General features: G+C 34.1%; 3 protein-coding genes and 1 long non-coding RNA gene across 8 annotated transcripts; 2 read left to right on the top strand and 2 right to left on the bottom strand.

The window, feature by feature from the left end:
- Positions 1-1,750: 1,750 nt before the first annotated feature.
- On the bottom strand, positions 1,751-3,584 carry LOC130501716 (uncharacterized). Of its 5 annotated transcripts, none has more exons than XR_008939854.1 (5): positions 3,256-3,584; positions 3,042-3,152; positions 2,675-2,807; positions 2,244-2,384; positions 1,751-2,150 (listed from the first exon to the last, which is right to left on the bottom strand). XR_008939854.1 is itself a non-coding variant. In XM_056996548.1 (5 exons), exons 1-5 carry the CDS (start codon positions 3,279-3,281, stop codon positions 2,068-2,070), a joined length of 390 nt encoding a protein of 129 aa, XP_056852528.1. In that variant the 5' UTR covers positions 3,282-3,584; the 3' UTR covers positions 1,751-2,067. The 5 variants fall into 5 exon arrangements, 1 of the variants encoding a protein (XP_056852528.1); XR_008939855.1 differs by having other exon boundaries at positions 2,244-2,361; XR_008939857.1 differs by having other exon boundaries at positions 2,244-2,282.
- A 1,701-nt stretch (positions 3,585-5,285) lies between these two features.
- On the top strand, positions 5,286-6,358 carry LOC130501715 (uncharacterized protein At5g39865-like). The gene has a single exon (XM_056996547.1). It carries the CDS (start codon positions 5,417-5,419, stop codon positions 6,260-6,262), a length of 846 nt encoding a protein of 281 aa, XP_056852527.1. The 5' UTR covers positions 5,286-5,416; the 3' UTR covers positions 6,263-6,358.
- Positions 6,359-7,936: 1,578 nt separating this feature from the next.
- On the bottom strand, positions 7,937-9,857 carry LOC130501718 (uncharacterized). Its single transcript, XR_008939858.1, has 4 exons — positions 9,573-9,857; positions 9,162-9,478; positions 8,230-8,326; positions 7,937-8,152 (listed from the first exon to the last, which is right to left on the bottom strand). It is a non-coding gene; the product is annotated as an uncharacterized LOC130501718 (long non-coding RNA).
- A 439-nt stretch (positions 9,858-10,296) lies between these two features.
- LOC130501719 (probable N-acetyl-gamma-glutamyl-phosphate reductase, chloroplastic) lies at positions 10,297-13,028 on the top strand. Its single transcript, XM_056996550.1, has 14 exons — positions 10,297-10,394; positions 10,516-10,576; positions 10,671-10,814; positions 10,972-11,079; positions 11,169-11,255; positions 11,336-11,386; positions 11,456-11,527; positions 11,614-11,733; positions 11,828-11,888; positions 11,967-12,047; positions 12,124-12,203; positions 12,283-12,372; positions 12,464-12,592; positions 12,696-13,028. Exons 2-14 carry the CDS (start codon positions 10,529-10,531, stop codon positions 12,801-12,803), a joined length of 1,179 nt encoding a protein of 392 aa, XP_056852530.1. The 5' UTR covers positions 10,297-10,394; positions 10,516-10,528; the 3' UTR covers positions 12,804-13,028.
- Positions 13,029-14,224: the final 1,196 nt, after the last annotated feature.

The raw sequence follows: 14,224 nt of genomic DNA, 5'->3' as shown, positions 1-14,224 counted from the left end.
CTATTATATTATATACTAGGGTCGACCCGTCCTACGGGCGGGTTTTTTTTTTCCAAAAATGTTAATTTTAGTTATATATTTTGTATGTATGTTTATTTTGATATACAAATGGTATAATATATTATAAAATATAAGTAGTTAGACAATAATAAAATTATTTTCAAGTCTTTTTTCTGTCTTACAAATTTCAAAAATTCAATATCAAAATCTGATTTTTTTTTGTAGCTGGAAATTTTATATAAGGTGATAGAAAATGAAAAAAAAATTGATTAAATTTTAATTATGTGTTTGATTAGTAGGATTGTAGAAATGTTTCATTTCACTTAATTTTCTATAAATTTTGTTTTTAGTTATACTCTTAGTAATTTAATTGACCCTCACCTCTAAATATACAATCCTTTTAGAATATATTTTTTTCTTAAAACACCGGTTTAAAAATTGTAATATCTTACCTAAAATCCACAAACTAAATTCTCACAGCGAAATTTATGCACTTACAACCCAACTATTTAGACTTATGATCTAAATATTCATTTAGCTTGTTATAAAATATAAGTAGTTAGACAATCCTAAAATTATTTTCAATTATTTTTTCTGTCTTACAAATTTCAAAAATTCAATATCAAAATCTGACTTTTTGTTACTGGAAATTATATATAAGGTGATGAGAAAATGGAAAAAAAAATTGATTAAATTTTAATTATGTGTTTGATTAGTAGGATTGTAGAAATGTTTCATTTCACTTAATTTTTTATAAATTTTGCTTCTTGTAATACTTTTAGTTATTTAATTGACCCTCACCTCTAAATATACAATCCTTTTAGAATATATTTTTTTTCTTAAAATATTGGTTTAAAAATTGTAGTATCTTACCTAAAATCCACAAACTAAATTCTCACAGCGAAATTTATGCACTTACAACCTAACTATTTAGACCTATGATCTAAATTTTCATTTATCTTGCTTATATAAATTTGTTGGATTTTTTTTTAAATGTACAAACTATCATAATTCTATTTTAGTTTTAAAACCATTGAATTCACAACTTTCACAGGTGTCTTTTCAAAACTTTTATTCCATTTCATCCTAAATCTCATTTGATGTATTCAATCATCTATGTTTTTTTACACACACACACACACACATATATATATATATATATATGTATATATATTATAATCTTTTTATTATCTAAAAATTGGTTTTGATTAAATTAGTTAAAGTTAAACAATTTTTATGTTGTGGTTTTTATTTATATTATAGTTGGGATGTTACATTATAATGCACTAATGCATGATATATAACTGATGTATGTTTTCTTAAAACAAAACTGCAATATAAATAAAAAGAAGAACCAGTGTAAAAAAGCAGAAGGGGAAAGATTGTATATATGTTCTCTCAGGAACATATATAGTGACAAAGAATCATTCTTACATATATATAGGTACTAATTCAATGCACCAAGGTCAGCCGTCCCTTCCCTTCAGATGCATTTGTCTCAGCCAATATTCTCTTTGATAATAATCACCGTCCATGGCTAAAAAGAAGTATTCTTACATATATATATCTAAAAACAACCAAGCTATTGTTTTGTATGTTAAAAAACCAAACGTGAGAAAGATCCCAAGTTGTGTTCTTCCTGTTTCTTATGTACCAAACATGTAAAATGCACAAACTGGGAAAACCATGAAAGTAATCTAGGGACCAACCCTGACTGATATCACCATCATGATCTCTTCATGAACCAGAGTTAAACTTGTAGACGTCATCTCATTGATGCCACAATAAAATTGTGTATAGTGTTAGCAACATATGTAATAGCCAACCAGAAATTAAATAAGAAATAAACATGTAAGAAAGTTGCAGAGAACTGCATTGTTGATTAAAAACAGCTGGATATTACAATTAGCTCTTGCAATAAATATCACAGGAGTTTCAACTGTGGTCAAGTTAGTTGCCTCATCAAGTTCAACTTCCATGACCTGGGTAGGCGTTATGCTAACTGCTCGTATCGATGATGATTTGGCCACTTTCTCCACAGCATTAGTGCTCTGAACTATTGCTGCTTTATCTTTCTTCCGGAAGTGTAATTGTGTCTCTTCTCTCAAACCTCTCAACCAATGACTGTGTCCTCCTGGAAACAGCTTTAACTGAAAATATAGCAATTGTTAATAAATTCAGTAGCCATATAATTTTATATGCTACCAAAAGAAAGTAACGACAGAAAACTTTGAATGGCTAACCTCCTCTAGCAACCTTCACAGAGTCTGACTCTTTGCTACCTCCAGGGGATTGAATGCCTGAACGGCAGAATATTTATGTCAATCACTTGCGAACTGCTTGTAGCCTCAAACCAAGTAACTTGACCGAGTCAACAAAGAAAACTGTGAGGCAATTTAGTTCTGAAAGTAGCTGACTTAGCAACCTATAAGCTAATGCTATTATTTCTCTGCTGCCTTATTCAACTTTTTCCAAGATTACATTACTTAAAAAACTTCAAACCCAATAGTTTTTAATGGTGATGGATTCGTCTCGCAAAGAACCGTAGATGACGAAATAGATTGATGAAAAAGAAATATTAAACGAAGACAACATAACACAGCCGACAGTCTGAATTGTTTGTGAAAAATAAATAATCTGAATGATAAAAAGTGAAGTGTGAGAGAGATAAAACCTTTAAACATGGGAAAAGACCTGAAGAAGAAGCCTGGAGCTGCCTTGCACGATCATTGCAGCTTCCCAAAAATGGCTGAGGCAGACCTTCATTGTTCTTAACTACTCTATCCTCATCTTTGTTCTTCAATTGCCTACAACACATGAATATACATTTTCAATTTCTTTTTGCCTAATACACATTCGTAACGTAGCTCAGAAACTAAACTATATAAGCTCCTCTCCATATACAGATAAAGCTTCTACATTTCATATTATGTAAATTAATAAACCAACAGAAACAGTGTCATATATTCATCAGTAAACAAAATAGACTAGCCGGAATGATCGAACTCAGATCCGAAAAAGAAATAGAAGAGAGAACTCACGTTGACGTCCAGGAAGAGCATGTCAACCCACATGAGCTCGCGATATTTCTCGCCTCCCAGAACCGAAGACCGGAGCAGTCTTGCCTCGACGACGGAGGAGCAACGGCTGGACTTCAAGTCGGAGAAGAACACCATAGAATGAGACATGAAATCAGGATTCAGTTTATCGCTATAGATAGAAATAGAGGATGAGTTCGAGTTGAGAAGAACTCACATATTTATGAGCCATGAACGACGCATTGATTCACAACGTAGCGGGAGATGGAATTGAATGGATTGTATATGATGTTAAAGCTCGGCCGTTTCAGCGAGGGGAAGGGAGCGCAAAGGACAGACGCTTCTGCCGCAGAGAAGAAGATCACCTATTCAGAGATCTGCGCGAACAGCTAGGGTTAGTGGGCGTCTCACACTTCCACGGCCGGACATGTCGACGAAATACAATAGCCCATTAGCAATATTAATTCGAAGCCCAAACGTTAAATGACACGCTGACGTGTCGACGCGAGAGCAAAGGAGTTTCCACGCTGGCGTCCTAGGTGGACACCCTAGGAGAGAAGCAAACCCAATTATATATAAATAGATGTGTGTGTTTGGAAAATCTTGCTAACCAAGTTTAAATCCATATATTCAGTATCTTAATAATTTTTAGTATAAAAATAATATTTAGAAAGTTAACCAAGAAACAATTAAAATTATACATTAGATTCATAAATCAATTGAGTTGACATGTACTATCGGCCTAGGCAATTATGATCCTTCCTTACGTGATTTATAAAATATTTTCATAATACATACACCTTCTCTATTTTGTAAACTATGGATACATTTATACAAATCGAATATTCTATGGAATAAATTACCTACAATATTTTTTTCTTACAAATGTCATAACAAATGTATTAATTTTTAATACCATACTAACTCATATTTGTCTATTTTCCTACTTTTAGTTAAGAATATTTGTTTTCTAGATATTTTATACATAAATCTAATTACCAAAATGTTAGATTTATTTATATGATGTCCAATAAATATCGTTAATATAATTAACTGTAGATACAAAAAGAATAATTAAACATATTGTTATTTCTCAAAATGTTATATTAATATTTACATTGTAAAACATGTATAACATTTAGTACAAACTAAGAAAAAAAAATAGAAATTAACACCCGCTCGGTCGAGCGGGTCAAAATCTTTTTTTTTTTGTCGCTAAATTGTATTATTAAGTCTTTAAGGCAAAAAGTTCTAAACAATGAGAACAAGCAAAACAACATAGAAAAGGAATACACCAGTAGGGATCCAAAATAAACTAACACATCTATTTTGCGTATGGATGACTAAAGATTTTTCATATAAAAGCTTCTTTCTAGAATAGACGAATCTCAAAGGAGATAATCTTCATATTAATCCAAAAGCACCACGCTTCAGAGTGAGTTGAAAACGATTGTCATTCTCTTTTTATTACTCCAGTAGGAGCCACCGAGATAAGACAACTCTCTATTTTGCTCTATTATCAGAGTCAAAAAGATTACCGTTACATAGAACTTTATGCTGCCTTTCGAAGTAACCATAGCTTGCAGCAAGAACTCCATCACCATCGAATGAAGAACCATCAACGATTGAAGCCGGTAAGACCCGTTGCCACCATCCGCAGTAGATCTGTCAATTAAGTTTTCTAAACAGTTCAACTGAACTGAAAGTTTTGTCTTTCCAAAACAATTGGAAGAAGCATACAAAAGAATAATAAAAAACCTTGCCAAATTCAAAATAAATTGGCAAAAAAACAGCGACTGGAAACAAAACAGATCCAAAAAAAATGCAAAACGAATTAAACAAATTGATGTCAGAACGGGTCAAAATCTAGTTATGATATTATAGTTATGGTATTCAATCATTTGGTTTCGTACTTTATCAAAAGAAATTAAATACATTTTCTATGATTTAAATTTTAGTAAGAAGGAAATTATTGAAACGCAAGAATATAATCTAAATGTAACTGACAATATTTTCTTTTTCAGCATATATATTGTAAAATCTTTTGAGAATGGTATGTCAATATTTTATCTGACGATTTTTTTTATTTTTCTTCTCTCCTGTTGGTTTAGGAATTATTACTAATAAAAATGATAAAGATTGCGGTTACGTGATAATGGCATTTTATTTTAATTTCTTTTATGTTATTGCCTTTAATCTTAACAAATCAGATTATAAAAATATTTTGCCCAACTTACAGAATCAAAATCAAATCGAAGATTGGTCGTGGAAAATCAACATCACCATCTTTCTTCCGCCATTAAATATTTTCACCATCTTCCTTCTCCAACTGCCATAGACAATCAAGAACCCAGAAACAAACTTTTTAAACCTCAAAAATGGGTTCTTCTCCTTCGAAAACCGCTTCTACTTCTCCACCGACAAGAAGAGGCGACACTCACCACCTCACATCAACCACATACGGTTCTCTCCTCCTCGTTGATCTCGACGGATCCAAAACCGTCTCACGCGACTCGCTCTCTCCTGACTCAGTCATCAATACGTGGGAGCTTATGGACGGCTTGGACGACGAATCTTACGAACTCGTGAGAATCGAACAAGAGGAAGAAGAAGAAGGTTGGGTACCGCTGTCTTATAAACCAAAGCAACCTCTTCGGAAGCATTTGTCTGAAGAATCACTCTCGTCTGGTTTAGCTGATCCTAGCCTTGTCGTCTCTTCTTACAAGAAAGCTGTGTCTTCTAGTGCACAGGCCAGAGCAGAAGACAAGATTGTGCTCTACTTCACAACCCTCAGAGGGATTCGAAAGACGCACGAGGATTGCTGTTGCGTTAGAATGATACTGAGAGGGTTTCAAGTGAACGTAGACGAGCGTGACATCTCCATGGATTCGAAATTTAGGAAAGAGCTTCAAAGCATTATTCTCGTCGGAGATGATGCCGACAAACCGGTTTGCTTGCCTCAGGTGTTCATCGGAGGAAGCCACGTTGGTGGTGTTGAGGAGATTATGAAGCTAAACGATAGCGGTGAGTTAGCTGAGATGTTGAAAGGTTTCCCTGCTTGTGAGTCCTTGGGGGCATGCAGGTGCTGTGGTGATGCCAGGTTTGTGCCTTGTAGTAACTGTGATGGTAGCACCAAAGTGTTCGAGGGGAAACATGGAATGTTCAAGCGGTGTTCGAAGTGTAATGAGAATGGATTGGTGCGTTGTCTTGAGTGTTCTCTCTAAGTAAAACCTCTCGATAGTATTGGTTTTATTATTCTTTGCTTTAAACGCAAGAAACTGTTTTATGTGAAAGATAATTTGCTTGTTCTTGGCAACATTTTCCTCTTCTCTTCTTTGCAAGAATAGTTTCAATACGTTATTATCATTGTGAAAAAGATACTAAAAAGTCTGATGAAACCAATCAGGCAGAAGCTTTAAAAAGTGGCACACTTTCAGCAAATCTGTCAGATTATTTTGAGTAGTTAACTTAGTTATCTTTCTAGTAGTGAAAGTATAACTAACATAACATACCTGCTTGAAAGGATGCTAAAGTTACCAATTTGTGTGTCTCTTTGGTATGAAAAAGATGCAGTTCACCGGTTGAGATTAGTTTTGGTGCTAACCAGTGAGTTGTGGTCTCTTGCAAGTTGCAACTACATTCAGTAAAGCAGAGAAGATACACTTTGCCTACAACCTGAGCGACAGTCTCAACAAAATCTCCTTTCTTACTTGCAAAAATGAAGTCTTGTTTTCTCCCTTGGGTTCACAACTTTAGTCTCGCAACCGAATCTTGTCGAATAAAGTTCAAAGTTTATTCTCCACTGTTTCAAATCTTGTCAGAATCTGATCCAGAGAAAGCATGACTTGAATCTGAAAGTGAAGGTTCTAAGTTACAAGTTTTTTTCTTTTCTAATTGAGATTGCTGCTGAGTTATTTGGAACAGAGAGAGAGAGAGGTAAACAGGTTTTTTTTTGAGTTAAGAGGAAGAGAATGGCTTTGTTGACTGAGCTCTCTGCTCTTTAAAGCAGTTAGCTCTTTGACTGTAGTTGGATATTACAGAAATAGGGATTGTTTAGAGAGCGGAGAGCTCGTTGACTTCTGGAGAAGAGGAAGAGAGACTCTTTGTTTATCTCCCTGTGTTACAGAAGTGGGGAAGTAGCGCAATGATTTTGCAGTTTCTTTTCAATCTGTATTCAGTTTCGAAGATGCCTCAACTTGGTATAATACTTATCAGTAAATCGGCACCAGATGTGTATTAATCAACATGGGATACACAAACCCTCTACCTCTTTATTTTCCTGTGTATTCTGAGGAGAAACTTCTTGAAAAATCTAGTTAACCGGAAACCGAACTCTGCATTTCCTGGATAAGGGCTATAGTATAACCTCCTTACCTCCCTTTTTTTGCTTGCTCTACCCTTTAATGTTTTCTGATGCTGTTTTTGTTTGCGTGTGTCAAACAGTGCTGTGTTCAAACCTTTCTGTAGGGTCAGAAGGAGATTTGAAGAACTTTTCACTACCTTTGTGAACCACTTGATGACTTAGCAGTTTCACAAAATGTAGATCTGAAGAGAAGGCTGTTATAGCCATCTTGAACTGCATATTGGTTCCTGTTTAAATGAGAGATATATTCAGCGTCTCAGGTCTCCCTCATGATGGTGACACCAGAGGCCATAGAACGCAGAAAGCTAGCGTCAATGAAGAATTTGAAACATTGGACTTCCATATTCCTACTTCAGCAAAGTACCTTCTCATTGCGCGTTTCTTGCTTCAAGAAAAACACATCAATGATAGATGCCTCAATGTTTGGCTCCACAGAGGCAGTGCCGTCAGTTTTAGAGGCCTAAGGCTAATTTTTCAAAAATATGTTTTTTCCAATTTTTTTAATTTAAATAGTTGGAATTGTAAATGTACTGATTATGTCTATGAAAAAAAAATCAATTAAGAAGAACCAAACTAAAAATATAAAGAACAAAATATATGAACACTCAGCTCTTTATAAATATATGTATATATTCCTTATGCTCTATGTTACTACTTTGTGTTGAATATATGGGGTCCAAATATTGGTGAAAATTGTGGGGGAGCATGTTTAATGGAAGGTTCTTAGCGGAGATTTTGGGTATTCCATGATCTGCACATTCCAGATCATTTTAACCACAATACTAAATGAAAATAACTCGAAAATATATGATCAAGAGTCTCACATACCTGCTGGAATAAAGGTGTAATCAGCAATTGTTTTTTCAATAGTCTTAATGATTTTGTCCCTTCCTCTCCTGAGGAAAGATCCCTAAGCTTGTTCACCCTGAAACAATACTCAACTAGATTTTGATCCGCACGCCCGTCCGGGTGTATTTTTTTATAAAATACGTTGTTATTTATTTTTCATGTCAATATATTAGTTGGACAAAAAACTCGAATCCAAAAAATCGAACCGATCCTGATCCAGAAAAAAGTACCAAACCCGAACCTAAAATTGATTAACTATCCAAATTATTCAAATTTTGGTATTTGGAGAACGGAAACCGAATCCGATCCGGATCGAAGTATTTCGGATACCCAAATGTATTCGAAGTAGATTTATTTACTTATATATATATATTTAGATTTAATGTATTTAAAAACATCCAAAATATATATGGTACTTTTAAGTTGGTTTAAATAGTTGATAATATATATAAATAGTCATATGTAAATATCTAAAATAGTTAAAGTATACTCAAAATACCAAAAATATTTAAAATAATTATTGATTTTCTATCCAAATATTTAACTCAAACCAATTTATATATTAAGTTTAGGTATTCTGACATATGTTATTCAAATTTATATGTAATATATTATTTTTTATATATATTTTGAAAAATTTAAAGTATATGATGAATTTTTAAAACAATTTAAATGGGTTATCCGAACACGAATGAACTCGTAAAGATCCGAATTAAATTCGAACCAAAAAATAGTTGGTAATTATTATGGAAAAGTTAGAGTTAAGTACAAATGTACTTCAGTTTTAATAGTTTAGATTTTAATAGTTTAGATGCTTGTGGACTCAAAAAAGAATTTCTTTTTTCACTTCTCTCAGACATGAAGCATCATCATCAATTCAGGATCCAAGGAGAGATGAAAGGAAAACGAACCTGCTGTCTTTTCTTCCCGGTCTGGCTATCAACAACAGTTGAGTGCTACATATGTGGTTTGGCAAGGCTGATTAAATACTCGCATACTTCCTTCGACTGGTCAACAACAACAATACATATTTAATAAATCAAAGATTCATTTTTTAGTTTCAAAACAAGTATCAGTTCAGACATAACAAACATTAAAACATTTCATTGTAAGAGTTTCGTTTGAAATAAGAAGACAAATCAAGAAGTTGTGGTAGACGAAAACTCTAGGTTCCTAAGAGAGCACATCAGTCGACTGATCTCCTCTCTTCCTAAGTCCATCCTCACATCTGAAAATTCGAAAAAAATAGTGAAAACAATTGGACTCAAAAGCATTATTCCGACCAAACAAAATAATCTCAGACGGATCAAGGGTTCGGGCACCTCTCAGTATCGGAAATAAGAGAGATCCATCGGAGAAGTTTCGTTTGGTTTTATTAACGGAAGAGAGAAAACCCAAAAAGGCAAAAGCATCAAGAGAACGATCGTTAACATGAACAACATAAGCAGAACCAGCATCAATGGCGACCATTTCCTAGCCTGTAATAATCTTCTAATAGAGTAGATTCATAATGATCCAGTTACAGAAATGGACCCTCGGCAACCCTAATCAGCCGAAGTCGACGTCTAGGAGGAACAAACGATAAATAAATGAGAAAACCGGTTAAAATGAAAAGACCGTGTTTTGACCCAAAAGAAATAATAAATGAAAACCCCAGTTTATCTGGTCATCGGTTTTCATGACAATGTAGACCAAATCGGGAATCGGGTAACGGTTTAACCGGTCGTGTTTAGGGTTTTTTCCAATGTTCGAAACTACGTTAGTTAGGCGTAAGTCGGACGGTTGATCGGGGCCTAACCAGTTAACAAAAATTCGGGTATGATTTTTAGGCTTTTTCCATGTATATGTGAATAAATAATATATTGGCTTACCAAGTGAGATGTAATCTGCTGCCACAGTTGGAAAAGGCTTACCAAGTGGTAAATCTTCCTGTGGGACCAGGGTTCGAAACCTGGTCACACAATTTTTCTTAGTTTTAATAATTTTTTGTCTTTAATGAAGGGTAAGAACGTATTTTCGTCGTCGTTTCTTCTTCTCTTTTCTTTGACCTAATATTTTTCTGAGCATTGTGTCGACGGCAGCCATCCTACGGTGAGAGACCGCCGAACGCTTCTACGCCGCGAGAGTTAAGAAACTTTCTTCATGTAATCTCTCTCTCTCTCTGTCATAACTTTCTGTCGTCTGGTTTGCTAACTCAATCTCTTTCTCTTATTCAAATCAAAAAGTTTTGTTGTTTTTGATCCTTATGACTTTCGATTGTTGCAGAAACCAATCAAGAATGAGTAATGTTTGTTCAATTTCCTTCGAACAAGGATGCTGGTTCAAGGTTTTTTTTTTTTTCTTTCTCAAATTCACAATCTTCTGTATTGATTATGCAAATGTGATTTTTTCATTTATTAATTTTATCTGTTTCCAAAAAGGGTGAAAGGAAGATTCGAGGAGTAGGGGATAAGCTAGTCAAGAAGCCATCTTCTTCGATGAGCTTCAGTGTTTCAGCCAGTAGTTCTGAAAAGAAGGATATTCGGATTGGTCTTTTTGGTGCAAGTGGCTACACTGGTGCTGAGGTTTACTTCAATGCCCCACTTCTATGCTTCTTTATTGTCAAATGTTCTACAATATTACATGTGAAAAAGACTGAAAATTTCTATGTGTGAGGTATACATACAAGTTTGGGGTTTTAACAATTTGACTTTTTTTGGAACAACGTTGGAATGGCATCAGATCGTTAGGCTACTTGCAAACCATCCGCATTTCGGTGTCACTCTGATGACTGCAGATAGAAAAGCTGGGCAGTCTATGGATAGCGTCTTCCCTCACCTCAGAGCTCAAGTATATTAACTCATTTCTTCTATTATACCATTCTTCTATTATTACTTTGTGGTGGCGTACAATACAAACAATTTTCTTTCTGTCTTCAGAAACTACCTAGATTGATCTCAGTAAAGGATGCAGATTTCTCTACTGTGGATGCTGTCTTCTGCTGTTTGCCTCACGGAACAACTCAGGTAGGTCCTTTTAGTTTTTTTGATTCTCCCACCACAAGTTTGTTTCTGAGCTTCTGGTAATGAGTGTGTAATTCTCACAGGAAATCATCAAGGGACTTCCCACCGCTTTGAAAATTGTTGATCTTTCTGCGGTAAATGCTCTAAACAGTTCTTTTTTGTTTCTTTCTGTGATATGTTTATTTAAAACACGCTTTCTCTAGGACTTCCGGTTGCGTGATATCGCTGAATATGAAGAATGGTATGGTCAGCCACACAAGGCAGTTGAGTTACAGGTACTTCTTTCTCTTGGCAGTGATTACTTTCTTCTCTTGTGTTCATAATGCTTACTTACTCTTACTGAGTCTCTTGCTTGGTTCAGAAAGAAGTTGTGTATGGCTTAACAGAGTTACTAAGGGAAGACATCAGAAAGGCTCGCCTTGTGGCTAATCCAGGCTGTTACCCCACTTCGGTTCAGCTTCCTCTTGTTCCTCTACTAAAGGTTTCTTTTCCTTTTCTTCTTCTAATCAGTTTGTCTTTGTCTTTGTCTTTGTCTTCATTTCAACTCTAAATAGTATGTTGACATTTTGGTGCAGGCAAATCTCATCAAATATGAGAACATTATCATCGACGCAAAGTCTGGTGTTAGTGGAGCAGGTCTGAGTTTAGTTTGCAGTTAAAGAAGAAGAGGTTTCTAGCTTCTTCACTGATTATGATATTTTTTTTTTCCATCAGGACGTGGTGCTAAGGAGGCTAATCTTTACTCTGAGATAGCTGAAGGCATTTCTTCTTATGGTGTTACAAGGCATCGCCATGGTATATATTATTCACAAACTGATTTGTCACAGTTGTGTATAAATGATATTTAGTTTCTTGATTCTGTTTTTTGCAGTACCTGAAATTGAACAAGGGTTATCGGATGTTATACAATCAAAAGTAACAGTTAGTTTCACGCCACATCTCATGCCAATGGTACAAACTATCTCAAGTCTCTTTCTTTACAGTTTTCACTTGTAAAACATTAAAAAACTGAACCTCACTGTTTGAGCAGATCCGCGGAATGCAATCTACTATATATGTGGAAATGGCTCCTGGAGTTAGAACAGAAGACTTACACCAGCAGCTAAAATCGTCTTATGAGGTGATGGTTTACTCTTTATGTTATAAAAGGCAAGCCAACTACTAGTTTTGTTTACTTATATAATGTTTTGAGAAAAAAAAACGATCTGTAGGATGAAGAATTTGTCAAAGTGTTGGAGGAAGGAGTTGTTCCTCGGACACACAATGTTAGAGGATCAAACTATTGTTTCATGAATGTGTTCCCTGATCGTATACCTGGACGAGCTATCATAATCTCAGTGGTAAGCAATGCATAACCATCATCTGCTATAAACGTATAGTGTCTATAAATGGAATGTACTTATCTTTTTTTTGTGTGTGTGTGTGTGTGTGTGTGTGTTGCAGATTGATAATCTTGTGAAAGGAGCTTCAGGGCAAGCGTTGCAGAATCTTAACATAATGTTGGGATTACCCGAGACAACGGGACTCCTACACCAGCCTCTTTTCCCTTAAGGTGATGAGCTTTTTAAAAGGTGTGAGCAACTTCTTGTCTTCTTTTGTGTCTAGAAGATTTCATCTGTCTTAAGTTGTTTGTTTCGAGTCTTTTACTGCCGCCGTAATAGCAATATGGTTTGTTTTATGATTCACTATAAAGACTGAACCCTCTTCTCTTACCATTATAGACTATTGGTTTTGTTTGTTTGTTAATTACGTTACAGAACTTATATTGTTTGATCATCGTCCTCTTTATTGCAGACCTACAGATCACAACCTAAAATATTCACATTATTTCAAAACTTATAACCCAAAATCTATTCTATTACAACTACGAGAACAATTCTACCACCTTGTAAGAATACACGCCTGACTGCACCACTCTGAGCCGTTCTATGAGATTCATGTTCGATGATACGCTTTGCACCAAGCTGAAGATCTCCTATAACTTGTTTCTCTATAATCTGCATAATTTGGTATTTTCTGGGGTTTGAACCCCAGACCTCCGGGTGTAGAAGCAATTGAACCATTAGTCAAACCACTGGACCAAGAGGGCTTCCACATATTCTAACTGTTAGATATTTGTTTTCTTTTTAGAAAATTTATGTGACATATCTGGTCTATCATAAATATGTCTCCTAAATATCATGGTCTAACAAATAACGTGGAAAAGAGATGTATATATGTCAATATAAAACCTTTGCATTCAAATGAATCAGTCCAAATCATAAAGCTTTTTAGACCCCCTAATAATATAATTGTACAACATTATACTATATTTTCTTATATCACACGTTAGTATATTAGATATATATATTTTAGTTAATACATGCGGTAATATAATACTCATTATCAAATTCTGCTATCAATCAAATTTTCACTGTTTGGCTTCTCTAAAATGTTGGTTAGGTAATTTCAAATATATGAATAGTAGCCTATCAAAATATTTTAAGTTCTAAAACTAAATTTGATTGTATATATTTTTATTAAACTATCCTTGATTTTTCGAATTACAATAAAATAATAATATTTAATAAATTAAAATAAACAGATGTTAAAATTATACATTTAAAGTTTGACTATCACTTTATATAAATATCTTATATAATACCAATTTTTATAAAAATGAAATCAGATTTCTAAAATGGTATCAAATATATATATATATATATATATATTTATTTAAATATTCTATGTTACTCAATTTTTATAAAACTATAATATTTTATACCATAAATAGATTCAGAAATATTTATTTAATTCAAATATGTACTTATTTATCATATATATTTGAAAGAAACCAGATTTCTTAAACCATATAAATTATATAAATACTTTTTAACATACCATTAACTATTCCAATCGTACTATTATTACTCAACATTTCATGTGATATTATTTTTCTAAAAATATTTTATCACACAACGTAGGGTTAACAC

Source organism: Raphanus sativus, unplaced genomic scaffold (genome assembly GCF_000801105.2).
Source record: "Raphanus sativus cultivar WK10039 unplaced genomic scaffold, ASM80110v3 Scaffold0263, whole genome shotgun sequence".
Classification (NCBI taxonomy): Eukaryota; Viridiplantae; Streptophyta; class Magnoliopsida; order Brassicales; family Brassicaceae; genus Raphanus; species Raphanus sativus.
The sequence above is the reverse complement of the archived record's forward strand: the minus strand, read 5'-3'. Positions and strand labels throughout refer to the sequence as shown.

Excerpts from the sequence above, each read along its gene's own strand:
- LOC130501716 (XM_056996548.1), bottom strand. The coding sequence starts at position 3,281 with ATGCGTCGTTCATGGCTCATAAATAT. Across the intron at positions 3,153-3,255 it reads CGTTCATGGCTCATAAATAT|TCCAGCCGTTGCTCCTCCGT; the intron begins GTGAGTTCTTCT and ends TCCGACTTGAAG. Across the intron at positions 2,151-2,243 it reads TGTGAAGGTTGCTAGAGGAG|TTAAAGCTGTTTCCAGGAGG; the intron begins GTTAGCCATTCA and ends CTATATTTTCAG.
- LOC130501719 (XM_056996550.1), top strand. The coding sequence starts at position 10,529 with ATGAGTAATGTTTGTTCAATTTCCTTCGAACAAGGATGCTGGTTCAAG. Across the intron at positions 12,204-12,282 it reads CGCCACATCTCATGCCAATG|ATCCGCGGAATGCAATCTAC; the intron begins GTACAAACTATC and ends CTGTTTGAGCAG. Across the intron at positions 12,593-12,695 it reads GAGCTATCATAATCTCAGTG|ATTGATAATCTTGTGAAAGG; the intron begins GTAAGCAATGCA and ends TGTGTGTTGCAG.
- LOC130501715 (XM_056996547.1), top strand. The coding sequence starts at position 5,417 with ATGGGTTCTTCTCCTTCGAAAACCGCTTCTACTTCTCCACCGACAAGA.